Here is a 27,694-nt window from a genome sequence, read left to right on the forward strand (position 1 = left end):
TTACACTACATTCAGTCATTCACCCAATCACACACACATTCACACACTGGTGATGGCAAGCTACATTGTAGCCACAGCTGCCCTGGGGCGCACTGACAGAGGCGAGGCTGCCGGACACTGGCGGGCGCCACCGGGCCCTCTGACCACCAGTGATGCATAATTTTGGTATTTCGAAGGCGTCTGTTATTCTTCCTGCAACTACAGCCTACGCTTTGCGACTGTAGTAGTGGCTGTTCAGTGTCTCTTTTTTAGTTTTAGTGTTTAAATGACAATCTCCTTATTTTAAAAAAATTCTCTATATGATGATGACAGTGCAGGAAACCATGTTTTGTCTCCTTTCTAGTCACTAAATATAATTTAAATTTAAGAAACGACTGCATTTTTAAAACGATATGACTTTGGCTCCCAACAGATTTTAGTATTGGTTTTACAGTTCTAAACACTTTTTTGATTAGAAGTTCTGTTGAGAATTGTTATTTAAATATTTATTTTTGTGGTACTTAATGTTCTTATTTGCTCTTCTTGTGTGCAGGGCTCTGTGACTGTTTCTGAAAAGCCCTAAATAAATTTACTTAGTTTCAAACAGTTCAAACAGTTCTCAGTGCCTTTAGCTTTGGTTACTGTTGTTCGTCCTGCTTCATGCAAGTTGAGATTACTTTTTTTTTTTAGAACTTTCTGTTAGTTTGCGGTGTCCCCGTTTTGTCCAGACTTCACCTGTTTTGAAACATCTGCCCTCTGTAATCTCGGAGCAGAGTCGGAAAATCTCGTCACCGATGTAAAATAACGGCTGCTGTCATGTGACCCCAGAACAGGTGATAAAAACTGTGTTCCTCTCTGAGAGGGCAGTAGAAGAGGGCTTCAGGATGTCTGTACCTGGAAGCTTCTCGGTGCTCCGTGTGTTGTGGCTGCTATCAGTGTTTGGCACGGTGCTCCCGCTGGACGGCGGCATGCTCTTTCCCCAGGAGTCCTCCTTCAGAGAGGTGAAGGAGCTGAACGGGCTGTGGGATTTCAGGGCTGACGGGTCCCCCAACAGGAACGAGGGCTTCGAGAAGGCTTGGTACAAACGTCGGCTGACAGAGGTGAGCGGGATCGGAGGTGATAGGTCAGATGAAACAAATCAGTCTACGTTGTTTTACTTGTTTTACTGTTGACATGGATACAACGGTCGCATACAGTACTCTCGGTAAACAAGAACTTTTAAACATTTTGCAATTATGTAGATTTATACCAAAAAAGAAAATCTAAAAGAAAATTTGAATGCTTTGAATTGAATATTTGAGGAAGTATCCTTGGTTTTGGTGTTTTCAATTTTTTTTTAAATTTTGAAACTGAAACTAAACTGAATTAAAAACAAAAATTCAGATCCCCCCCCCCCCCCCCCCAAAAAAAAGAAAAAAACAAACAAAAACAAAATAACTATGTAAACAACACAGCAGTAAGGCATGCATAAACTTATCAGTTTGGCTCACAGTCGTAACTAAATATTTTTGGCTTATCAGCCCTTTAAATGCCACACAATAGGATATATTCCTGTCAGACTGTGCCTCCTTTTGAGTTCTGTAGGGACATTTAGAGCTGAAGATGTTCACAATTTTAGAAAAAGAAAAAAATAGAAAGAAACATTTTTAAAATGAGAACAAAGGTTGAAATTTTATATTAATAAGTCTCATCTTGTTAGGGCCAGACTCCCAGGAAGGGAGTTTACCATGACCTCAGAGAATCAAAATGACCTCAATTAGATGAATATGTATATTGTCTACTTTAAAATTAATAATAAATAATATAATATAATAAACATGGCTACCATGGGTATCCCTGTAAAGTCCTGTCTTCTTATTGTTGTTTTGTATTCTTTAGACGGGCCCAGTGATTGAAATGCCAGTTCCTGCCAGCTACAATGACATCACACAGGACCCCACACTGAGAGATTTCATTGGCTGGGTGTGGTATGAGCGAGAGGTGTTCGTGCCGGCCCGCTGGATCTCCGATGAGGGAACAAGAGTGGTTCTTAGAGTGGGAAGTGCTCACTATTACTCAATAGTGGTGAGTATCACCTGCATCTTTTATGAGCCATTCACTCAAAGTTTGAATAAATTCAAATATAAAAAGTTATCATCCGCCACAAAAATCATTTTAAAAATCATGTTGTTTATTTGAAAATATTACAGAAAAACACATCATGTAACGAAACACATGTTTTCTTGAAAAAATATGATTACTTTACAAAAAATCTGGTACAGCAGCAGATGAATTTCTTGATATAAGATCTCACCGACTTAAGAGTTTGCTTAATATTTTGTGTTTTCAGTGGGTAAAAAAGTCTGGACTGTTTAGAACCTAAACTCATTAAACCTGTGGATTAATGCTGTTGTAATACATGCATTTTGCTAAAATAAGGAAGAAATGTATTGTTTCAAAATACATCCTTGCTTCATTTTAAATTAGATTGTGTATCATTAAATTTCAGCTCATGTAAAACGGTGATCATTCTCTGTTGCAGTGGGTGAATGGAGAGAAAGTGACAGAGCATGAAGGTGGCCACCTTCCTTTTGAGGCAGAGATTAGTAGTTTAATCCGCAAGGAACCAACAAAGCCATGCAGAATCACCATCGCGGTAAACAACACCCTAACTTTGGAGACTCTTCCTCCAGGCACCATCCAGTACATGAATGACAGCAGCAGGTAGGCTCTTTCTTTGGTTCATGTGTTTGTCCAACCTAATATTATGGCAAAGCAAGTAATAGGCACGCTGGTCCATTTCACACTTTGCCTCTACAAAACATGAAATGTACACGCAAACAGAAGTTGCAGTAAGTTGCAGTAAAGGACCTGGAATGTACGTCATATTTTTTTTGCTTGCCTTTACATATATTATCTTCCCCTGCTAGTAATGCAACTTCTGCACGTGTGTCCTGCAAAGCGTGAAATGGACACAGTGGACCAGAGTGTCTATTACACATTTTGTGTGATACTGGGTTCTTTTTGACTTCCTTGCCACACTTCAAAACTTTAAGCTGATGCATCAGTGAGAATGTAAATAACGAGAAGACTGTGTTTGGTCTGCAGGTATCCTGATGGGTTTTTTGTGCAAAACATTGACTTTGATTTCTTCAACTATGCTGGGATTCATCGTTCTGTACTGTTGTATACTACTCCTAAAGTGCATGTGGATGACATCTCAGTGGAGACCAACTTCATGGATAACACTGGTAAATTAAATTAATTAATACAGTGATGCACAGTGATTTAAAATCCTTACTAGCACAAAAGAATTTGTAAGCAGGTAAACTGATGTACAAAAGCGGGAGGTGAAACGCTGCCTGAGGGAAGCAAAGGACACCTACAGGAGCAGAAGTTGGAGAGGAACAATATGAGGGAGGTCTGGAATGGTGTGAAAACCATCACAGGCCACAACACCAAGAAAAGCACAGTGGGGGGGACTGTGGAGAAGGCAAACGAACTCAACAACTTCTTCAACAGGTTTGACCAGCCCACAACCCCCCCACCCTCACCTTCACTACAGAGTCCTCTCCCCACTCTCCTGCCTCCCTCGCTTCCCCCCCTTCCTGACACCATGACACCCCCCTCCTCCAATCCCTCTCTCAGCAGCAAGACATCTCCCCCCCTCCCCTCCTCCCAAACATCTCCCAGTGTCACAGTGGATCAGGTCAGGAGGCAACTGAGGAAGCTTCGCCCCAGAAAGGCAGCAGGCCCAGACAAGGTGTGTCCTAGGATGCTTAAGGCGTGTGCTGCTGAACTTGGGGAGCCGCTACAACGAGTCTTCAACCTCAGTCTGCGACTGGGGAGAGTGCCCGCCCTATGGAAGACATCCTGCATCGTCCCGGTCCCCAAAAAGAACCGGCCCAATGAGCTGAATGACTTCCGACCGGTGGCACTGACGTCACATCTTATGAAGACTCTAGAGCGGCTCTTCCTCAACTTCCTCCGACCACAGGTACAACATGCCCAGGACCCACTACAGTTTGCATACAAGGCGGGTGTCGGAGTGGAGGATGCCATCCTGTACCTCCTACACAGAGCCCACTCACACCTGGATGGGGGAAAAGGCACGGTCAGGATACTGTTTCTTGACTTTTCCAGTGCCTTTAATACCATCCGGCCCTGTATGCTTCAGGAAAAACTGAACAGGATGGAGGTGGACCCCTGCCTGGTGGCTTGGATCTCCGACTACCTCACCGACAGACCACAGTACGTCAGGCTGAAGGACATCACGTCTGACACTGTGGTCAGCAGCACAGGAGCACCACAGGGAACTGTGCTGTCCCCTCTTCTCTTCACCCTGTACACCTCTGACTTCTGCTACAACTCTGAATTATGCCATATTCAGAAGTTTGCAGATGACACGGCCATCATGGGGTGTATCTGGGATGATCAGGAAGAGGAGTACAGAAGTCTGGTGAGGAACTTTGTCGCATGGAGTCACACAAACCACCTGCAACTCAACACCTCAAAGACTAAGGAACTGGTTGTGGACTTCGGGAGGTCCAGAGAAGGTCCACTGCCGGTTCAGATAGAGGGGGAGGAGGTGGAGGTGGTCAACAAGTACAAGTACCTCGGGCTGTGGGTGGACAATAAACTGGACTGGTCATGCAACACAGAGCACCTGTATAAAAAAGCCCAAAGCCGACTGTACTTCCTCAGGAGGCTGAGGTCTTTTAACATCTGCAGGAAGCTCCTGAGGATGTTTTACCAGTCGGTGGTTGCTGGAGTACTTTTCTATGCTGTGGTGTGCTGGGGGAGCAGCACAGCAAAGAAGGACTCATCCAGGCTGGAGAAACTGATCAGGAAGGCTGGCTCTGTGGTCGGCATGAAGCTGGACACTCTGGTGACAGTGGCAGAGAAAAGGACATTAAAGAAACTGCTGGACATTATGAACAATGCTGGGCATCCTCTGCACACGGCCATAAACAATCAGAAGAGTCTGTTCAGTGACAGGTTGCTTCTCCACAAGACAAGAACTAACAGACTTAAAAACTCCTTTGTCCCACACGCCATCAGACTGTTTAACTCCTCTCTGGAGGGGAGAGGGAGGGGAAACAGGAAACAGGAGGACAAAGGAGGGGGGAACAACTAAGCTGTAGTGCCTCCTCACCTCACTGTACAATACCTTGTGCAATACTTTTGTAAATAGTCAACAGTGCAATAGACTCAATACTTGAAATGTGCAATTCACTTGTATTTTTATTTTTTATTCCTATTTATTATATTTATCCCCTTTGTATATTTTATTTATATTTGTCTCTGTATTTATATGTGTGTGTGTGTGTGTGTGTGTGTGTGTGTGTGTGTGTGTGTGTGTGTGTGTGTGTGTGTGTGTGTGTGTGTATATATATATATATATATATATACACTCAACAAAAATATAAACGCAACACCTTTGTTACTGCTCCCATTCCCCATGGGATGGACGTAGAGACCTAAAATTCATTCCAGATACACAATATAACCATCCCTCCCAAACAGTGGTCACAAATCAGTCCAAATGTGTGGTAGTGGGCACATCTGCCATATTGAGATAATCCATCCCACCTCACAGGTGTGCCACATCAGGATGCTGATCTGACATCATGAGTAGTGCACAGGTGTACCTCAGACTGCCCACAACAAAAGGCCACCCTGGAATGTGCAGTTTTGTCTCACAGCAAAATGCCACAGATGCCACAAGCAATGAGGGAGCGTGCAACTGGCATGTTGACAGCAGGAATGTCAACCAGATCTGTCACCCGTGCATTGAATGTTCATTTCTCAACCATAAGCCGTCTCCACAGGCGTTTCAGAGAATATGGCAGCACATCCAACCGGCCTCACAACCGCAGACCTCGTGTAACCACACCAGCCCAGGACCTCCACATCCAGCAGGTTCACCTCCAAGTTCGTCTGAGACCAGCCACCCAGACAGCTGCTGGAACAATTGGTTTGCACAACCAAACAATTTCTGCACAAACTGTCAGAAACCGTCTCAGGGACGCTCAACTGCATGCCCGTCGTCCTCATCGGGGTCTTGACCTGACTCCAGCTCGTCGCCGTAACAGACTTGTGTGGGCAAATGCTCACATTCGATGGCGTCTGGCACGTTGGAGAGGTGTGCGCTTCACGGATGAATCATGGCTCACATTGTTCAGGGCAGATGGCAGCTGAGAATGTCCCAGTTCTTGCATGGCCAGCATACTCACCGGACATGTCACCCATTGAGCATTTTCGGGATGTGCTTGACCGGCGTATACGACAGCGTGTACCAGTTCCCACGAATATCCAACAACCTCGCACAGCCATTGAAGTGGAGTGGACCAACATTCCACAGGCCACAATTGACAATCTGATAGACTCCATGCGACGATGTGTTGCACTGCATGAGGCAAATGGTGGTCACACCAGATACTGACCGGTTCTGGGTCCCCAGACCCCCAATAGAGCAAAAAACTGCACATTCCAGGGTGGCCTTTTGTTGTGGGCAGTCTGAGGTACACCTGTGCACTACTCATGATGTCAGATCAGCATCCTGATGTGGCACACCTGTGAGGTGGGATGGATTATTTCAATATGGCAGATGTGCCCACTACCACACATTTGGACTGATTTGTGACCACTGTTTGGGAGGGATGGTTATATTGTGTATCTGGAATGAATTTTAGGTCTCTACGTCCATCCCATGGGGAATGGGAGCAGTAACAAAGGTGTTGCGTTTATATTTTTGTTGAGTGTATATATATATATATATAACAATTCTGTAACTGTAACTTCGGTCGTTGCTGTGCTTTTTTTTGGAAGTCGAATTTCCCAGAGGAACCCACCCGAGGGATTAATAAAGTTCTATCTTATCTTATCTTATCTTAAAAGCTTAGAGAGATTAGCATCCGCATCATATACATCAGACTTTAAATGTGTAGTTTCTGTCTATTCATTAGATGTTGCTGTTTCCTCTGCATTGTAGGTCTTGTCAGATACAAAGTATCTGTTCAAGGTGGCTTCAACAACACTCTGAACATTACTCTAATGGACAAAGATGGCCACTTTGTGGCCTCCTCCAATAGGTCATCTGGAGGGCTTAAAGTGGTAGATGTGAAGCTGTGGTGGCCGTACTTGATGCACGAGAATCCAGGTTACCTTTATTCTATGAAGGTAAGGCAACATGCTCACAGGCATGTAGGTGTGTTTCTGCAGTGTGATGTGGTTTGACTGAGCATTGCCACTCGATTTGTCAGGTTGTGTTGTTTCGATTATTCTAACATTTTCTCTTCAACATTGAGGTCCACCTAATTGCAGTCAGTGAGACATCAACATATGAGGATGAGTATACTCTGCCAGTTGGTATCCGCACAATAAACGTTACCAACACCCAGTTCCTCATTAACAACAAGCCATTTTATTTCCATGGGGTCAATAAGCATGAGGACTCTGACGTAAGTACCCCTAGAAGGATGAAACTCCTTTAAATTTTGCAGAAAATAGGCTCCAATGACCATATGTTTACTTTTCTGGTTTTAATGTGTTGTAGATTCGTGGTAGAGGCTTTGACTGGCCCCTAATTGCAAAGGACTTTAATTTAATGAAGTGGTTAGGGGTCAACTCATTCCGTACCAGCCACTATCCCTATGCTGAGGAGATCCTGCAGATGTGTGACCGTCATGGGATTGTGGTGATAGATGAGTGCCCAGGTGTTGGCATCAAAGACATGTAAGTGTTACCACACATATCTGTGTGACCTTTGGATATGTTTGAGGGTTCAGTAAGGTCAAAAGTGAAAGATTCTGTTTGCCACAGCATATGAAGACATAGAGAAAACTGCACATGCTGTCCAATACCACCCCTGCTGAAACTCTTTATGAACTTCATGCTGCCCAAGTTAGAATTGCCAAAAAATGTTACACACTATTGTGACCAATAGGAATACTGCATGAAATGACATGTGATTGTCATAGGCTATAAGCATTCAGTCTGCATATCAAACTTGACTTCATTCCTAAGTTAATTACAGCTATGTCACACAGTGTATCTGTCACGGTCTGGCTGGCAGACCGTGGGGATATGGGGAATGAGGACCCAGGTGCGGTGCTCTGTGTATAGACAGTGCGTTTATTTACAGTGATGGAAAAACATGACAATAAATCCCGTGCTCTCCCGACTCCCGTGACGTGTCCTCTTCCCAGTGTTAGTGCTCCTGTCTCCGCTTCTCCATGATGAGCACCCCGTGCTCGCTGCCCTCTCGTCTCCCGCTACTCCTGGGGACATAAGAGAGAGGCAGCTGTCAGACACACAATAATGCAGGAGACTCAAACTAAGAACTGGTCGAGAGACTAACGTGAAGCCACGCAATGATCCAGCATCGGAGAGAGCTCCACCACACTCTCAAGTAGCTCCTCCGACAGGCCTGATCAACTGCAGGTGTGTCAAGGTCTTCAGGTGTGGCCAAGCACCTGCCAGGGCCACACACACACACCTACATGCACATATGTCTACAAGCAGGGAGAATGAGGGACAGCAATACAAAATACATACATTATAATATTAGTCCATAATTGCTCAGAGGACCCTGACAGTATTAGACAAGATGACTGTCTGCCATACACATGTTTACAGTTTTTTCTGATTGCTTAAGCACATTTTTTGTAACTATTGGCTAATTTTGCAAAACTCTTCACACAAATAAGAAAACCTGTCACCCAATAATCAAAACATTGTAGTTCTCTTGCAAAAGCAAACACAGCTAGATTACAGTTTTTTCTGATTGCTTAAGCACATTTTTTGTAACTATTGGCTAATTTTGCAAAACTCTTCACACAAATAAGAAAACCTGTCACCCAATAATCAAAACATCGTAGTTCTCTTGCAAAAGCAAACACAGCTAGATTAACTCTTCACACCTTCGTAAAAATAGTGTTTCCGTATCAAACAGTACACACAAGCCATCATCTACTAAGCACACAATGCGCCAACTGCACACTGATGGTATGAATACAAAACACATCTGGCTTTTGCTTTCTCTGTGCACAAGGTAGGCTATGTCAGTTTGAGCTCATACTTCTGTCATAGATCCATAAGCATAGAGGGATCCAAACTTCAAGTACTGGTGTTTATTCAAACACATCAAAACAAACACAAGTGTTTATTTCCAAGTATAGGATTATTTGCAATCGCCATAATGACTATATGGGTTACTTGGTCTGCAGTGAACATGCTTCCTCTGCCCCCAGCATCTGGTCATCTAGCAATCTGGTCATCTAGCAAAAAAATAATTTCCCCCAGGGATCAATAAAGTATTCTGATTCTGATTCTGATACTGTAAAGTAACAATTTCAGTATTTTTACATCAATGGTATTGGTGTGTTTCTCATTGGCATATGGCAGTGCTACAAATCTTTGTGCGAAGTGACTGTACTAACCGATTCTCATTTCAAGATGTCCTTATGGTACTTGCTACAGTGTAGCGGCTCGAGTTAGGCTGGACCCGTTGGCCAGCTACCCTCAGGGTCATTCCACGGTTGATTACATGGTCCACTATTGTAGCTCTGATGTCATCAGCAATTCTATTTCTTACTCTTCCTACCCTTCCTCTCCCCCCTCCTCATCTTCCTCTCCCCCCTCCTCGTCTTCCTCTTGCTCCTCCTTGTCCTTGTCGTCCTCTTCATCCTACTTCTTCACCTCCACGTCCTCTTCCTCGGCCTCCTCTACTTCTCACTCTTTCTGCTCCCTCCATTGTACTCCGCACACACAGCTTACCTGTATTATAGTGCTTAGGCTGATTGCAAAGTGAACTAATTATCTAAAAAAGTTTTCACATGTGAAAGTGTGCCAGACAGTTGGCAAATTAGTGTTAATGATAGCCATACATGTGTATACTTTTGCTAGGAGTGTGTTGGAAATTTGGTAATTGAGTGTTGTGTAGTTAATTGTGCCTACAGTTTTGCAAAGTGTGTGTTACAAAATTGCAAACTGAGTGCAAAGCAGTTTTTGTGCTTTTAGTTTTGCAAACTCAGTGAGTGGTTTTGCTATAAGTCTGAATAGTTTTAGAGATTGTGCTACAGGAATCACAGTTAGGGTTTAAGCATTCAGAAAAAACTGTAAATTGGAGTGGGACTATCTGGGACTCTCCACATGCTTCCTCTGCCCCCAGCATCTGGTCATCTAGCAAAAAAATAATTTCCCCCAGGGATCAATAAAGTATTCTGATTCTGATTCTGATTCTGATACTGTAAAGTAACAATTTCAGTATTTTTACATCTCCACCATTTGACCTTAGAACTGAAGAAGCTTCTCGGATGAGAGGTGAAACGTCTTCAAGCAACTTAAAGAAGTCCAGACGCTTTTCTTTGCAAGCTCCTTTGACAAATTGGAGGGGTTTTTTTTCATATTTTTTTAACTGACTTTTGTCCACATGTTTCTAAACCTGAATGTGTACAGTACTCATAATATTACATTTTATAATAAAAGACTAACTCACAATAGCTGAACTTTACTGGAAAGCAGAACAGTTGTGAGTTAGGTCTTCACATCTTGCAGTGTGGATGGATCTGAGTCGTTAGTCTTTCAGCTCAGGCTGAGTTGTGTTCTTTTGTGCCTTGCTGATAGTCGCAGTTTTCGAAACGCCTCTCTGTCTCACCACTTGGTTGTCATGGACGAGCTTGTGCGCCGGGACAAGAACCATCCCTCTGTGGTCATGTGGTCGGTAGCCAATGAGCCCGCCTCAGAGATGCCTCCTGCTGAATTTTATTTCAAGTGAGTACAGGTTATTTTTCTTTTGAGGTGTAAAGCTCCAATTATTGCCACCCTTCAAATAGTCATCACTGCACAGATAAGCAACATGATGTTGGATTATTCCGTTTGTTTGAAAATGTGAATTCTGATGTTTATTCTACTTCTCAAATATGTGCTTTATCACACTGAAGGTGTAACAGTAATAACTCTTAAAATCCTGGTAGAAAAGATCAGTTTGTCTGTAGCATCTGATATCCATCTGATAGCTGGTATGAGGGACAAGGCTAGTTAGGCATGAGTAACATAATGTAGTTTTTTATAAAGTGGATTTTGTTTTACAAAAAAAAGCAAAAAACCCAAAAGGTGATCATGGAGCCCTAAGAAATTAAGTGAACAGAACTAATTCGAGCTGAAGTGATGAATTTATTTTTTTTAAAAAGTAGAGTGTTGATTTTGCATAGTTCAGCCATTAGAAGGTGCAACTCTGCAACGTCCCTGTTGTTTGGAACCCCACAAACACAAAAACCAGCTGATCCAAGCAGAGTGTAGTATAAACAAGTCATGTTTGAGAGAGGAAAAAATGATCAAATAAATAAAAATTGGCTGATATTTTGGAATATCGGCTTTTTAATTTACTAAATATCATGTTGAGCTTAAATATTCTGTATCCTACTGGCCCTAATTGTAATGGCAACAAAATATAACAAACTAACATTTAAAACCAAACTAAATTGAGCATAAAACAACAAACAATTGAGCTAAAAAAAATAAAAAAAAAACAAGCAAAGAAGAACTTAGAGACAAACACTAATGTAATTATTAAGAAACAAACATTTATTTTAACCAAACAGAAATAAGACAACTAAATGTCCAACTAAGGAAGGAAATTTAACATTTAAAGTCAATAATTCCAGCCAATTCCCCATAATGTAGCAACACTTGGTATGTCCCAGACGGCATTTCCTGTATTTAGTACAACTGCATTTCAAGACACATCTTTTGCTGATTTGAGCCCAACATCAAATCACTTCCTTTTTTTCTACCCCCTTACAGGACTTTGATTGAGCACACCAAAGCTCTGGACCAAACCCGACCTGTCACTTACGTCACAATCGCTGCAGCTGACATGGACAAAGGGGTGAGTTTCTTCATCCATCACACTAATTAAAAGGGAACGGGGATATAATTTGAGGGGGGAATTCAATTTTAAAACATCCTCGTATCCGTACAACATTAAAAAGTTTTTGCATCTCTGTGTGTGGAGTGAAGCTGTGGAACAGACTAAGTAAAGATATGAAGCAATGTCCGAGCATGGCGCAGTTTAAAAAGCGGTTTAAGGATATGGTTTTTACAGGGTACAGGGAAAAGGTAGAGATTTGATAGGGTGTTGTCTAATATTTTCATGTGTGTGCGGGTGCACGGGTATGTTGGTATGGGTGTATATATATATATTTGTAGGTTGTGTATCCTAGAGGTGTTAATGGGGTTATTGAAAATGTGTATATGTGCGTATGTGTATATACGTATGTATGGATAGATAGAAACATATATGTATATATATTTAAAAAAATAAATACACATGACATATAATGTAATTGCAAGGAGGTATTTCTGTAGTCTATTGATACTAGATAGTGGAAAAGGGGTGGGATTAAATAAGCTTATGCTTCTTCCTGCTCCTTTTTGAACATGAAAGTTATTTGGAGTTGTGGTTGCTCGTTTTCCTTTTGTTTGCTTTGTTCATTTGTCTCTTTTAATTCTATTTTGTTGTACTTTTTCAACATGTTCAAAATAAAGATTCAATCAATCAATGTCAACATCACATATTAAACAAAGTCTGCACATCCCTTTCTTTTTTCAGTTTCCAGACTTTTTATTTGACACATCGTTGATGATAATAGTGTAACAGAATTTGCTAAGTAGCACCTCTGTTATAATCATGTTAAAAGGTGAAGTTTATACTAAGTGAAATGAATCACATTGAGTGCTTCAGGTCTATGCCCTGCTCAAGATAGCAATTTAACTAAGTTAGTTAATTAACACCAGATGAGCAGCTCACAAAACCCATGTTGATTTTTCTTTTTAAGTCCTAATAAGTCATAGTAAGTAAATTTAGTCAACTGAGTATAGAATAATAATCCTTTATTTGTCCCACAAGGGGAAATGTGGGTGTAACAGCAGCAAGAAAGACACATATACAAACAAACAGTACACAAGACACAGAACAGAAACATACACAATTTTTTATATATTTACATCAAGGACAAGGACATATGAACAAGGAGTATGTTTCACCCTCTTTGGAATATTATTGTTTACATCCATTTCCTCAGTTTTGTCTGTATTGATCTTATACGCTGGGTAAAGACGAAATTCAGAGATAAAATTCTTCAATGGAGATAATGACGAGTGTGGTTCTGTTAGTATAGTAAAACATCATCTGCATACAATAAGATTATATGTGCTCCGTCTTGACTCCTATGATGCGGTTGTTATCCTAAACTGAGAGTGGAGTTCTGATACCACGATTCACCTAGGCAATGAAGAGATGAAGAGCAGAGCCTCCAGTTTAATGCAGTGGACCGAGGAACATTAATGCATGTCAGTGTGGGGCATGGTGTTTATTTTAAAACAGAAGCGCCATGCACTCATTTACCCAACTTGAAACTGGTTGATAAAAAGCACCTTACAGATTTTATTATTTAAAGGGTGACTGCAAGAAAATTGTGTCATAAATATTTAATAAATAATTGTAAATCATAACCATGTTGAAGAATACTTCTGAATCCTTTTCTGGGTTATTTTTTTTCTCTAGGGTCCCTATGTAGATGTAGTGTGTGCAAACAGTTACTTTGCCTGGTATTTTGATCAAGGCCGGTTGGATATCATTCCTCTTCAGCTGAGCACTCATTTTGAAAACTGGTACAGAAAGTACCAGAGACCCATCATCCAGAGTGAATATGGAGCAGATGCAGTTCCAGGGCTTCACATGGTAAGAATACACTCACTCACTAACTCACTCCACTCACTCACAAGTCAGTTCTGCACCTTTAACAAGTCTTACTGTCACTCTTTAGGATCCACCCATGATGTTCACTGAGGAGTACCAGAATGCTCTCCTGCAGAGCTACCATGATGTGTTCGACCAGAAGAGGAATCAGTATTTCGTTGGTGAACTCATCTGGAACTTTGCAGACTTCATGACATCACAAGGTACTGCAGCTTCAAAATAAAGCAACCTGTAGAGCCAGAACTGCAGTTAAATACAACAATAGCTGAAGCTCTAGGGAAGCAGCCATTAGGTTAAAAACCAGAGCTTTATTTATTCAGCTTATTATATTCTGCACTGTGACAGTGTTCTTGTCAAACTGTGTTGTGTCTTCAGGAATCTATCGTGTGGTGGGGAACAAGAAGGGTATTTTCACCCGGCAAAGGCAGCCCAAGGCAGCAGCGTTCCTCTTGAGGAAGAGGTACTGGAGGCTGGCTAATGAGACGGGCAGACTGCTTCCTGACTGACTAAATAACTCTGATCACTCTGAAACTCTGATGGTAGCCAGTCTGGGAAATAGTCAACACTGTGTAAGCAGTATGCTGAACCAATACTGTGATATTGTGTCTGAACAACATCTGTGTGTGTGTTTGTGTGTGTGTATACATATTGATCTTAACTAATGAACTTTATAATACTTTATTCCAGCTGTAGGGAACATTTTATAGGTCTACAGTGATTGAAAATAGACTCTTGTGCCTTATCTATTGTGAAGTACACCTTTTCTAATTAAAGCCTCAATTTAAAAAAGTCTGACGCAAATTATAAAATATAATATCATAAAACAGATTTTTTTAAACTGCAATAATTTGCAAATCTCATAAGCCTGCATTTTATTCATAATAGAACAAAGAAAACATATTTACTGTTTAAAGTGAAACATACAGAATTGAATGGCAGTAGCACATCTTGTAAAGAACCAATTGAATGCACCAACAAACAAACTACCTGAACAACCAGTGACTTAGCTCTCTCTCCCCCAAAGATACCAATGAATCTCTCTAAATAAATTACACTGTCAGATACGTCCCCTTCGAGCCCCCTACCAGGAAAGTTCAAACGAAATTAATGCCACTGGAAAGCAGGCTAAAACCCACTAAACCAGTCTGTTTTTAAAGAGGACAAGACCTCATTTTGTCATGAGCCAACCCAGAATTCAGACAAAAGGAGAGACCAAAAAGACCACAGAGTTTATAGGACCAAAATATATTTAATTAAACTGACTGAAAATTTTAGAACAAGTGTAGTGTAGTGGGTGCATGGATGCTTGTAAATTATAGCATATATGCAAGAAAATTGCTCAACCGAATGGGAAGAAGAGAGAGCAAAACTCTTTTACTTAGCAGGCTTCAGTTCTTTGTCAGTGTCCTGGGGAAAGACATGGGATGATTATCACCTATTGCCAATAGGAGGTGCCATAAGGGTGACCTGATACTGGCACATAGATGTCTCCAGACATGGACTCTAATCAATCATGTGAAGTGTGGGTAAGATGGGACAAAAGTTACTTAACACTTACATCACCACGGACTGCCATTTGGCTTTTTCTACCTTTAAAACCCGGAGAGCAGCCAAATGGGTTTTAGCTAAGCTTTAGCTTCAGCCAAGTGGAAGCTAAATTGGCTAGTCATTCATATGTATATTAGGTTGTTAGCTGGGAATTCTGGAGGGAGGGGAGTGGGGGTGTGTGGATGAGGGGGTGGGGGAGCTGCTAAAAGCTGTGAACTTCCTTTTGTGTTTCATCTTGATGCATTCTCAATCATCCAGGGAAATAAATCTCCAAAAGTCACCAACTTGGAGTGTTTCAGTTTGCCGTCTTAGGGAGAAATCAACACACATGGGTGTAGGTCCTTTGTTGCTGAGATTTATTGATAAAAACAGTACAAAAAACCAACCATTTGTACACATATTTACAAATAATAATAAAAAGTGAGTGAGTACATTTCAACATTATACCAGTGGTCTGATTGATGCCACAATGGAGCAAATCGAGCAAAGACTGATAAGTTCGCTGCAATTTCCAGTGTGTGGGGATCATTGGTCACCAACTGCATCACATGCTACAACCCTGGTCTACATATCACCGTTGATGAACAGCTTTTCCCATCAAAGACTCGGTGCTGTTTCCTGCAGTATATTGCAAGTAAACCTGACAAGTTTGGGATCAAGTTTTGGGTGGCTTGCGACCTAAAATCCAAGTACATTTGCAATGTCTTCCCATATCTTGGCAAGGACCCCAATCGTCCCACTGGGGAGAGACTTTCTGAAAATGTAGTAATGAGGCTGATGGAACCATTCCTAGTCATTCATATGTAAATGTGGTGGAGCTTGCAAGAGAGTTGGCTCACTCTCATGTAGCTGAGAAGAAGGCAAGAAAAGAACAGTTGCTTCGGACACAACCCTCCACACCTAGTCCTGGAAAAAGAGCCATGTGTCAGGTCAAACACAAATGCAAGAACAATCATGCCACTGTGCGATGTGTTCACTGTGCCAGGATTGTGAGTGATTGCTGAAAATGTTGAAATGTACTGTACCGGTCCGTTGCCATGGGTTACCTGACCGTTGCCATGGGTTAACTGTCCGTTGCCATGGGTTAACTGTCCGTTGCCATGCGTTTACATGTGTTGTTATAGGTTAACTGTCCGTTGCCATGCGTTTACATGCGTTGTTATGGGTTAACTGTCCGTTGCCATGCGTTAACTGTCCATTGCCATGCGTTTACATGCGTTGTTATGTTTTAACTGTCCGTTGCCATGGGTTACCGGTCCGTTGCCATGGTAACCGGTCCGTTGCCATGGTAACCGGGCCGTTGCCATGGGTTACCTGACCGTTGCCATGGGTTAACTGTCCGTTGCCATGGGTTAACTGTCCGTTGCCATGCGTTTACATGCGTTGTTATGGGTTAACTGTCCGTTGCCATGGGTTAACTGTCCGTTGCCATGCGTTTACATGCGTTGTTATGTTTTAACTGTCCGTTGCCATGGTAACCGGTCCGTTGCCATGGTAACGGACCGGTTACCATGGCAACGGACCGGTAACCCATGGCAACGGACCGGTAACCCATGGCAACGGACAGTTAAAACATAACAACGCATGTAAACGCATGGCAACGGACAGTTAACGCATGGCAACGGACAGTTAACCCATAACAACGCATGTAAACGCATGGCAACGGACAGTTAACCCATAACAACATATGTAAACGCATGGCAACGGACAGTTAACCCATGGCAACGGACAGTTAACCCATGGCAACGGTCAGGTAACCCATGGCAACGGACCGGTTACCATGGCAACGGACCGGTTACCATGGCAACGGACCGGTAACCCATGGCAACGGACAGTTAAATCATAACAACGCATGTAAACGCATGGCAACGGACAGTTAACCCATGGCAACGGACAGTTAACCCATAACAACGCATGTAAACGCATGGCAACGGACAGTTAACGCATGGCAACGGACAGTTAACCCATGGCAACGGACAGTTAACCCATAACAACGCATGTAAACGCATGGCAACGGACAGTTAACCCATAACAACACATGTAAACGCATGGCAACGGACAGTTAACCCATGGCAACGGACAGTTAACCCATGGCAACGGTCAGGTAACCCATGGCAACGGACAGGTTACCATGGCAACGGACCGGTTACCATGGCAACGGACCGGTAACCCATGGCAACGGACAGTTAAAACATACCAACGCATGTAAACGCATGGCAACGGACAGTTAACGCATGGCAACGGACAGTTAACCCATAACAACGCATGTAAACGCATGGCAACGGACAGTTAACCCATAACAACACATGTAAACGCATGGCAACGGACAGTTAACCCATGGCAACGGACAGTTAACCCATGGCAACGGTCAGGTAACCCATGGCAACGGACCGGTTACCATGGCAACGGACCGGTTACCATGGCAACGGACCGGTAACCCATGGCAACGGACAGTTAAAACATAACAACGCATGTAAACGCATGGCAACGGACAGTTAACCCATAACAACGCATGTAAACGCATGGCAACGGACAGTTAACCCATAACAACACATGTAAACGCATGGCAACGGACAGTTAACGCATGGCAACGGACAGTTAACCCATGGCAACGGACAGTTAACCCATAACAACGCATGTAAACGCATGGCAACGGACAGTTAACCCATAACAACACATGTAAACGCATGGCAACGGACAGTTAACCCATGGCAACGGACCGGTTACCATGGCAACGGACCGGTAACCCATGGCAACGGACAGTTAAAACATAACAACGCATGTAAACGCATGGCAACGGACAGTTAACCCATGGCAACGGACAGTTAACCCATAACAACGCATGTAAACGCATGGCAACGGACAGTTAACGCATGGCAACGGACAGTTAACCCATGGCAACGGACAGTTAACCCATAACAACGCATGTAAACGCATGGCAACGGACAGTTAACCCATAACAACACATGTAAACGCATGGCAACGGACAGTTAACCCATGGCAACGGACAGTTAACCCATGGCAACGGTCAGGTAACCCATGGTAACGGACCGGTTACCATGGCAATGGACCGGTTACCATGGCAACGGACCGGTAACCCATGGCAACGGACAGTTAAAACATAACAACGCATGTAAACGCATGGCAACGGACAGTTAACCCATGGCAACGGACAGTTAACCCATAACAACGCATGTAAACGCATGGCAACGGACAGTTAACGCATGGCAACGGACAGTTAACGCATGGCAACGGACAGTTAACCCATAACAACACATGTAAACGCATGGCAACGGACAGTTAACCCATGGCAACGGACAGTTAACCCATGGCAACGGTCAGGTAACCCATGGCAACGGACCGGTTACCATGGCAACGGACCGGTTACCATGGCAACGGACCGGTAACCCATGGCAACGGACAGTTAAAACATAACAACGCATGTAAACGCATGGCAACGGACAGTTAACGCATGGCAACGGACAGTTAACCCATGGCAACGGACAGTTAACCCATGGCAACGGTCAGGTAACCCATGGCAACGGACCAGTTACCATGGCAACGGACCGGTTACCATGGCAACGGACCGGTTACCATGGCAACGGACCGGTAACCCATGGCAACGGACAGTTAAAACATAACAACGCATGTAAACGCATGGCAACGGACAGTTAACGCATGGCAACGGACAGTTAACCCATAACAACGCATGTAAACGCATGGCAACGGACAGTTAACCCATAACAACACATGTAAACGCATGGCAACGGACAGTTAACGCATGGCAACGGGCAGTTAACCCATGGCAACGGACAGTTAACCCATAACAACGCATGTAAACGCATGGCAACGGACAGTTAACCCATAACAACACATGTAAACGCATGGCAACGGACAGTTAACCCATGGCAACGGACAGTTAACCCATGGCAACGGTCAGGTAACCCATGGCAACGGACCGGTTACCATGGCAACGGACCGGTTACCATGGCAACGGACCGGTTACCATGGCAACGGACCGGTAACCCATGGCAACGGACAGTTAACGCATGGCAACGGACAGTTAACCCATGGCAACGGTCATATAACCCATGGCAACGGACAGTTAACCCATAACAACGCATGTAAACGCATGGCAACGGACAGTTAACCCATAACAACGCATGTAAACGCATGGCAACGGACAGTTAACCCATGGCAACGGACAGTTAACCCATAACAACGCATGTAAACGCATGGCAACGGACAGTTAACCCATAACAACACATGTAAACGCATGGCAACGGACAGTTAACCCATGGCAACGGACAGTTAACCCATGGCAACGGTCAGGTAACCCATGGTAACGGACCGGTTACCATGGCAATGGACCGGTTACCATGGCAACGGACCGGTAACCCATGGCAACGGACAGTTAAAACATAACAACGCATGTAAACGCATGGCAACGGACAGTTAACCCATGGCAACGGACAGTTAACCCATAACAACGCATGTAAACGCATGGCAACGGACAGTTAACGCATGGCAACGGACAGTTAACGCATGGCAACGGACAGTTAACCCATAACAACACATGTAAACGCATGGCAACGGACAGTTAACCCATGGCAACGGACAGTTAACCCATGGCAACGGTCAGGTAACCCATGGCAACGGACCGGTTACCATGGCAACGGACCGGTTACCATGGCAACGGACCGGTAACCCATGGCAACGGACAGTTAAAACATAACAACGCATGTAAACGCATGGCAACGGACAGTTAACGCATGGCAACGGACAGTTAACCCATGGCAACGGACAGTTAACCCATGGCAACGGTCAGGTAACCCATGGCAACGGACCAGTTACCATGGCAACGGACCGGTTACCATGGCAACGGACCGGTTACCATGGCAACGGACCGGTAACCCATGGCAACGGACAGTTAAAACATAACAACGCATGTAAACGCATGGCAACGGACAGTTAACGCATGGCAACGGACAGTTAACCCATAACAACGCATGTAAACGCATGGCAACGGACAGTTAACCCATAACAACACATGTAAACGCATGGCAACGGACAGTTAACGCATGGCAACGGGCAGTTAACCCATGGCAACGGACAGTTAACCCATAACAACGCATGTAAACGCATGGCAACGGACAGTTAACCCATAACAACACATGTAAACGCATGGCAACGGACAGTTAACCCATGGCAACGGACAGTTAACCCATGGCAACGGTCAGGTAACCCATGGCAACGGACCGGTTACCATGGCAACGGACCGGTTACCATGGCAACGGACCGGTTACCATGGCAACGGACCGGTAACCCATGGCAACGGACAGTTAACGCATGGCAACGGACAGTTAACCCATGGCAACGGTCATATAACCCATGGCAACGGACAGTTAACCCATAACAACGCATGTAAACGCATGGCAACGGACAGTTAACCCATAACAACGCATGTAAACGCATGGCAACGGACAGATAACCCATGGCAACGGACAGTTAACCCATAACAACGCATGTAAACGCATGGCAACGGACAGTTAACGCAAGGCAACGGACAGTTAACCCATGGCAACGGACAGTTAACCCATGGCAACGGTCAGGTAACCCATGGCAACGGACCGGTTACCATCGCAACGGACTGGTTACCATGGCAACGGACCGGTTACCATGGCAACGGACCGGTAACCCATGGCAACGGACAGTTAAAACATAACAACGCATGTAAACGCATGGCAACGGACAGTTAACGCATGGCAGCGGACAGTTAACCCATAACAACGCATGTAAACGCATGGCAACGGACAGTTAACCCATAACAACGCATGTAAACGCATGGCAACGGACAGTTAACGCATGGCAACGGACAGTTAACCCATGGCAACGGACAGTTAACCCATAACAATGCATGTAAACGCATGGCAACGGACAGTTAACCCATAACAACACATGTAAACGCATGGCAACGGACAGTTAACCCATGGCAACGGACAGTTAACCCATGGCAACGGACAGTTAACCCATAACAACGCATGTAAACGCATGGCAACGGACAGTTAACCCATAACAACACATGTAAACGCATGGCAACGGACAGTTAACCCATGGCAACGGACAGTTAACCCATGGCAACGGTCAGGTAACCCATGGCAACGGACCGGTTACCATGGCAACGGACCGGTTACCATGGCAACGGACCGGTAACCCATGGCAACGGACAGTTAAAACATAACAACGCATGTAAACGCATGGCAACGGACAGTTAACCCATAACAACGCATGTAAACGCATGGCAACGGACAGTTAACCCATAACAACACATGTAAACGCATGGCAACGGACAGTTAACCCATGGCAACGGACAGTTAACCCATGGCAACGGTCAGGTAACCCATGGCAACGGACCGGTTACCATGGCAACGGACCGGTTACCATGGCAACGGACCGGTAACCCATGGCAACGGACAGTTAAAACATAACAACGCATGTAAACGCATGGCAACGGACAGTTAACCCATAACAACGCATGTAAACGCATGGCAACGGACAGTTAACCCATAACAACACATGTAAACGCATGGCAACGGACAGTTAACGCATGGCAACGGACAGTTAACCCATGGCAACGGACAGTTAACCCATAACAACGCATGTAAACGCATGGCAACGGACAGTTAACCCATAACAACACATGTAAACGCATGGCAACGGACAGTTAACCCATGGCAACGGACCGGTTACCATGGCAACGGACCGGTAACCCATGGCAACGGACAGTTAAAACATAACAACGCATGTAAACGCATGGCAACGGACAGTTAACCCATGGCAACGGACAGTTAACCCATAACAACGCATGTAAACGCATGGCAACGGACAGTTAACGCATGGCAACGGACAGTTAACCCATGGCAACGGACAGTTAACCCATAACAACGCATGTAAACGCATGACAACGGACAGTTAACCCATAACAACACATGTAAACGCATGGCAACGGACAGTTAACCCATGGCAACGGACAGTTAACCCATGGCAACGGTCAGGTAACCCATGGTAACGGACCGGTTACCATGGCAATGGACCGGTTACCATGGCAACGGACCGGTAACCCATGGCAACGGACAGTTAAAACATAACAACGCATGTAAACGCATGGCAACGGACAGTTAACCCATGGCAACGGACAGTTAACCCATAACAACGCATGTAAACGCATGGCAACGGACAGTTAACGCATGGCAACGGACAGTTAACCCATGGCAACGGACAGTTAACCCATAACAACGCATGTAAACGCATGGCAACGGACAGTTAACCCATAACAACACATGTAAACGCATGGCAACGGACAGTTAACCCATGGCAACGGACAGTTAACCCATGGCAACGGTCAGGTAACCCATGGCAACGGACCGGTTACCATGGCAACGGACCGGTTACCATGGCAACGGACCGGTTACCATGGCAACGGACCGGTAACCCATGGCAACGGACAGTTAAAACATAACAACGCATGTAAACGCATGGCAACGGACAGTTAACGCATGGCAACGGACAGTTAACCCATAACAACGCATGTAAACGCATGGCAACGGACAGTTAACCCATAACAACACATGTAAACGCATGGCAACGGACAGTTAACCCATGGCAACGGACAGTTAACCCATGGCAACGGTCAGGTAACCCATGGCAACGGACCGGTTACCATGGCAACGGACCGGTTACCATGGCAACGGACCGGTAACCCATGGCAACGGACAGTTAAAACATAACAACGCATGTAAACGCATGGCAACGGACAGTTAACCCATGGCAACGGACAGTTAACCCATGGCAACGGTCAGGTAACCCATGGCAACGGACCAGTTACCATGGCAACGGACCGGTTACCATGGCAACGGACCGGTTACCATGGCAACGGACCGGTAACCCATGGCAACGGACAGTTAAAACATAACAACGCATGTAAACGCATGGCAACGGACAGTTAACGCATGGCAACGGACAGTTAACCCATAACAACGCATGTAAACGCATGGCAACGGACAGTTAACGCATGGCAACGGACAGTTAATGCATGGCAACGGACAGTTAACCCATAACAACGCATGTAAACGCATGGCAACGGACAGTTAACGCATGGCAACGGACAGTTAACCCATAACAACACATGTAAACGCATGGCAACGGACAGTTAACGCATGGCAACGGACAGTTAACCCATGGCAACGGACAGTTAACCCATAACAACGCATGTAAACGCATGGCAACGGACAGTTAACCCATAACAACACATGTAAACGCATGGCAACGGACAGTTAACCCATGGCAACGGACAGTTAACCCATGGCAACGGTCAGGTAACCCATGGCAACGGACCGGTTACCATGGCAATGGACCGGTTACCATGGCAATGGACCGGTTACCATGGCAACGGACCGGTAACCCATGGCAACGGACAGTTAAAACATAACAACGCATGTAAACGCATGGCAACGGACAGTTAACCCATGGCAACGGACAGTTAACCCATAACAACGCATGTAAACGCATGGCAACGGACAGTTAACCCATAACAACACATGTAAACGCATGGCAACGGACAGTTAACGCATGGCAACGGACAGTTAACCCATGGCAACGGACAGTTAACCCATAACAACGCATGTAAACGCATGGCAACGGACAGTTAACCCATAACAACACATGTAAACGCATGGCAACGGACAGTTAACCCATGGCAACGGACAGTTAACCCATAACAACGCATGTAAACGCATGGCAACGGACAGTTAACCCATGGCAACGGACAGTTAACCCATAACAACGCATGTAAACGCATGGCAACGGACAGTTAACCCATAACAACACATGTAAACGCATGGCAACGGACAGTTAACCCATGGCAACGGTCAGGTAACCCATGGCAACGGACCGGTTACCATGGCAACGGACCGGTTACCATGGCAACGGACCGGTAACCCATGGCAACGGACAGTTAAAACATAACAACGCATGTAAACGCATGGCAACGGACAGTTAACGCATGGCAACGGACAGTTAACCCATAACAACGCATGTAAACGCATGGCAACGGACAGTTAACCCATAACAACACATGTAAACGCATGGCAACGGACAGTTAACCCATGACAACGGACAGGTAACCCATGGCAACGGACCGGTTACCATGGCAACGGACCGGTTACCATGGCAACGGACCGGTAACCCATGGCAACGGACCGGTTACCATGGCAACGGACCGGTAACCCATGGCAACGGACAGTTAACGCATGGCAACGGACAGTTAACCCATGGCAACGGTCATATAACCCATGGCAACGGACAGTTAACCCATAACAACGCATGTAAACGCATGGCAACGGACAGTTAACCCATAACAACGCATGTAAACGCATGGCAACGGACAGTTAACGCAAGGCAACGGACAGTTAACCCATGGCAACGGACAGTTAACCCATGGCAACGGTCAGGTAACCCATGGCAACGGACAGTTAACCCATAACAACACATGTAAACGCATGGCAACGGACAGTTAACCCATGACAACGGACAGGTAACCCATGGCAACGGACCGGTTACCATGGCAACGGACCGGTTACCATGGCAACGGACCGGTAACCCATGGCAACGGACCGGTTACCATGGCAACGGACCGGTAACCCATGGCAACGGACAGTTAACGCATGGCAACGGACAGTTAACCCATGGCAACGGTCATATAACCCATGGCAACGGACAGTTAACCCATAACAACGCATGTAAACGCATGGCAACGGACAGTTAACCCATAACAACGCATGTAAACGCATGGCAACGGACAGATAACCCATGGCAACGGACAGTTAACCCATAACAACGCATGTAAACGCATGGCAACGGACAGTTAACGCAAGGCAACGGACAGTTAACCCATGGCAACGGACAGTTAACCCATGGCAACGGTCAGGTAACCCATGGCAACGGACCGGTTACCATCGCAACGGACTGGTTACCATGGCAACGGACCGGTTACCATGGCAACGGACCGGTAACCCATGGCAACGGACAGTTAAAACATAACAACGCATGTAAACGCATGGCAACGGACAGTTAACGCATGGCAGCGGACAGTTAACCCATAACAACGCATGTAAACGCATGGCAACGGACAGTTAACCCATAACAACGCATGTAAACGCATGGCAACGGACAGTTAACGCATGGCAACGGACAGTTAACCCATGGCAACGGACAGTTAACCCATAACAATGCATGTAAACGCATGGCAACGGACAGTTAACCCATAACAACACATGTAAACGCATGGCAACGGACAGTTAACCCATGGCAACGGACAGTTAACCCATGGCAACGGTCAGGTAACCCATGGCAACGGACCGGTTACCATGGCAACGGACCGGTTACCATGGCAACGGACCGGTAACCCATGGCAACGGACAGTTAAAACATAACAACGCATGTAAACGCATGGCAACGGACAGTTAACGCATGGCAACGGACAGTTAACCCATAACAACGCATGTAAACGCATGGCAACGGACAGTTAACCCATAACAACACATGTAAACGCATGGCAACGGACAGTTAACGCATGGCAACGGACAGTTAACCCATGGCAACGGTCAGGTAACCCATGGCAACGGACCGGTTACCATGGCAACGGACCGGTAACCCACGGCAACGGACCGGTTACCATGGCAACGGACCGGTAACCCATGGCAACGGACAGTTAACCCATAACAACGCATGTAAACGCATGGCAACGGACAGTTAACACATGGCAACGGACAGTTAACCCATGGCAACGGTCATATAACCCATGGCAACGGACAGTTAACCCATAACAACGCATGTAAACGCATGGCAACGGACAGTTAACCCATAACAACACATGTAAACGCATGGCAACGGACAGTTAACGCATGGCAACGGACAGTTAACCCATGGCAACGGTCAGGTAACCCATGGCAACGGACCGGTTACCATGGCAACGGACCGGTTACCATGGCAACGGACCGGTAACCCATGGCAACGGACAGTTAACCCATAACAACGCATGTAAACGCATGGCAACGGACAGTTAACCCATAACAACGCATGTAAACGCATGGCAACGGACAGGTAACCCATGGCAACGGACCGGTTACCATGGCAACGGACCGGTAACCCATGGCATCCTCACCCCTTCCTGTTACGTGTTGCATGTTGTCCATTGTTTATTTACCTCTCACCAGTCGGCAGCGTCCGCCATGTTTGTCTGTGCTAAATGTCACCTGCGGTGTGCTCAACAGCTATTTGGTCAACAGGCTCTAGAAGAAACCAGAATCAAACTTACGTGAACACAGTCTGTATCCACACTTTTGTTTCCTCTGTGACAGCCATCCTGTTTGGTAATCTGCAAACTCAAGAGCTTGTTGACCACTGTATCGTAACCAGAGTGGTTACTTTGTAACGTCCTCATTGTTTAGTGTTACTGATTTGCCAAATTCACCGTCTCAAAGCCTTGAATTTCTCCGTTTTGAAGCACAACGTCTAGCAGTTGAAATACAAGGCTATGGGAATGTGGCATTCCTGCCACATTTGCTAATTTTGTAGCTCTTATGGACAATTTCAGCTTTAACCCAAAGTTTTAACTGCACAAGTGTTTCCAGATTTTCTGGATTTGAAAATTATAACAATAAACACTCAGTTGTCAGTTTATTAGGGAGCTCAAACTAATGCAGACTAACAACAGTCCTGCAATAAAGGCAACTTTTCATAGTTTCATCTTCATTGTAAAAAAGAGGAAGTGTTTGTGGTGCTGTTTTCATGTACTGCATTATACAGTAAGGTGTTCCTATTTGCTTTTCTTTTTTTAGCTTAACCTCATTTACAGAAATGAGGGAACAACTGATATAAATTAGGTGTACCTAATAAAGTGAGAACTGAGTGTACATCCTCTGCTCTTCTTGCTTAAAAACACTCTTAAGAAATTGAGATGTAAACAGAAGCAAATGTCCAGATTGACCTCTTGGTCGTCTAACATGTGTGTCCCCCTGTCTCTCACCCCCCCTCTCCATGCCTACTCACAGATCTCCGAAACCAGCCTTTCCTGCGAGCGGACGCGTTGATCCGGAGCGGTTGGAAGAGACCCTAAACCACTTATTCGTCACTTATAGTCCCCTCCCTATTGTAACCCTTCCCTTTGTCCCAGTGGCGCATCTCAACCCTGAGGCTGCAGATCACAAAGACTGAAAAGCGAGGACAGGACAAAGCCCTTGTTTTAGCCAACATTTAAATATTAAATTAGCAATAGCTATGTGCAGTACATCAATATCATGTTTTATATTTGGACTATATTAAACTGCACTGTCCCTTTTAAATAAAGAATTATTATTATATTAA

General features: G+C 45.0%; 1 protein-coding gene across 2 annotated transcripts; it reads left to right on the forward strand.

The window, feature by feature from the left end:
- The first annotated feature begins 604 nt into the window (after nucleotides 1-604).
- gusb (glucuronidase, beta) lies at nucleotides 605-27,694 on the forward strand. Of its 2 annotated transcripts, none has more exons than XM_085469655.1 (13): nucleotides 605-1,079; nucleotides 1,858-2,043; nucleotides 2,501-2,682; nucleotides 3,067-3,209; nucleotides 6,953-7,140; nucleotides 7,269-7,421; nucleotides 7,517-7,695; nucleotides 10,588-10,734; nucleotides 11,767-11,851; nucleotides 13,529-13,705; nucleotides 13,791-13,926; nucleotides 14,099-14,292; nucleotides 27,382-27,446. In XM_085469655.1, the coding sequence occupies exons 1-12, from the start codon at nucleotides 864-866 to the stop codon at nucleotides 14,227-14,229; spliced, it is 1,923 nt and encodes a 640-aa protein (XP_085325781.1). In that variant the 5' UTR covers nucleotides 605-863; the 3' UTR covers nucleotides 14,230-14,292; nucleotides 27,382-27,446. The 2 variants fall into 2 exon arrangements, with proteins under 2 accessions (XP_085325781.1, XP_085325780.1); XM_085469654.1 differs by having other exon boundaries at nucleotides 607-1,079; nucleotides 14,099-14,183; nucleotides 27,382-27,694.

The sequence above is a fragment of the Copadichromis virginalis genome, linkage group LG10 (assembly GCF_057382275.1).
Source record: "Copadichromis virginalis isolate Kocher_CV1m ecotype Utaka linkage group LG10, C_Virginalis_male_GT1.1, whole genome shotgun sequence".
Classification (NCBI taxonomy): Eukaryota; Metazoa; Chordata; class Actinopteri; order Cichliformes; family Cichlidae; genus Copadichromis; species Copadichromis virginalis.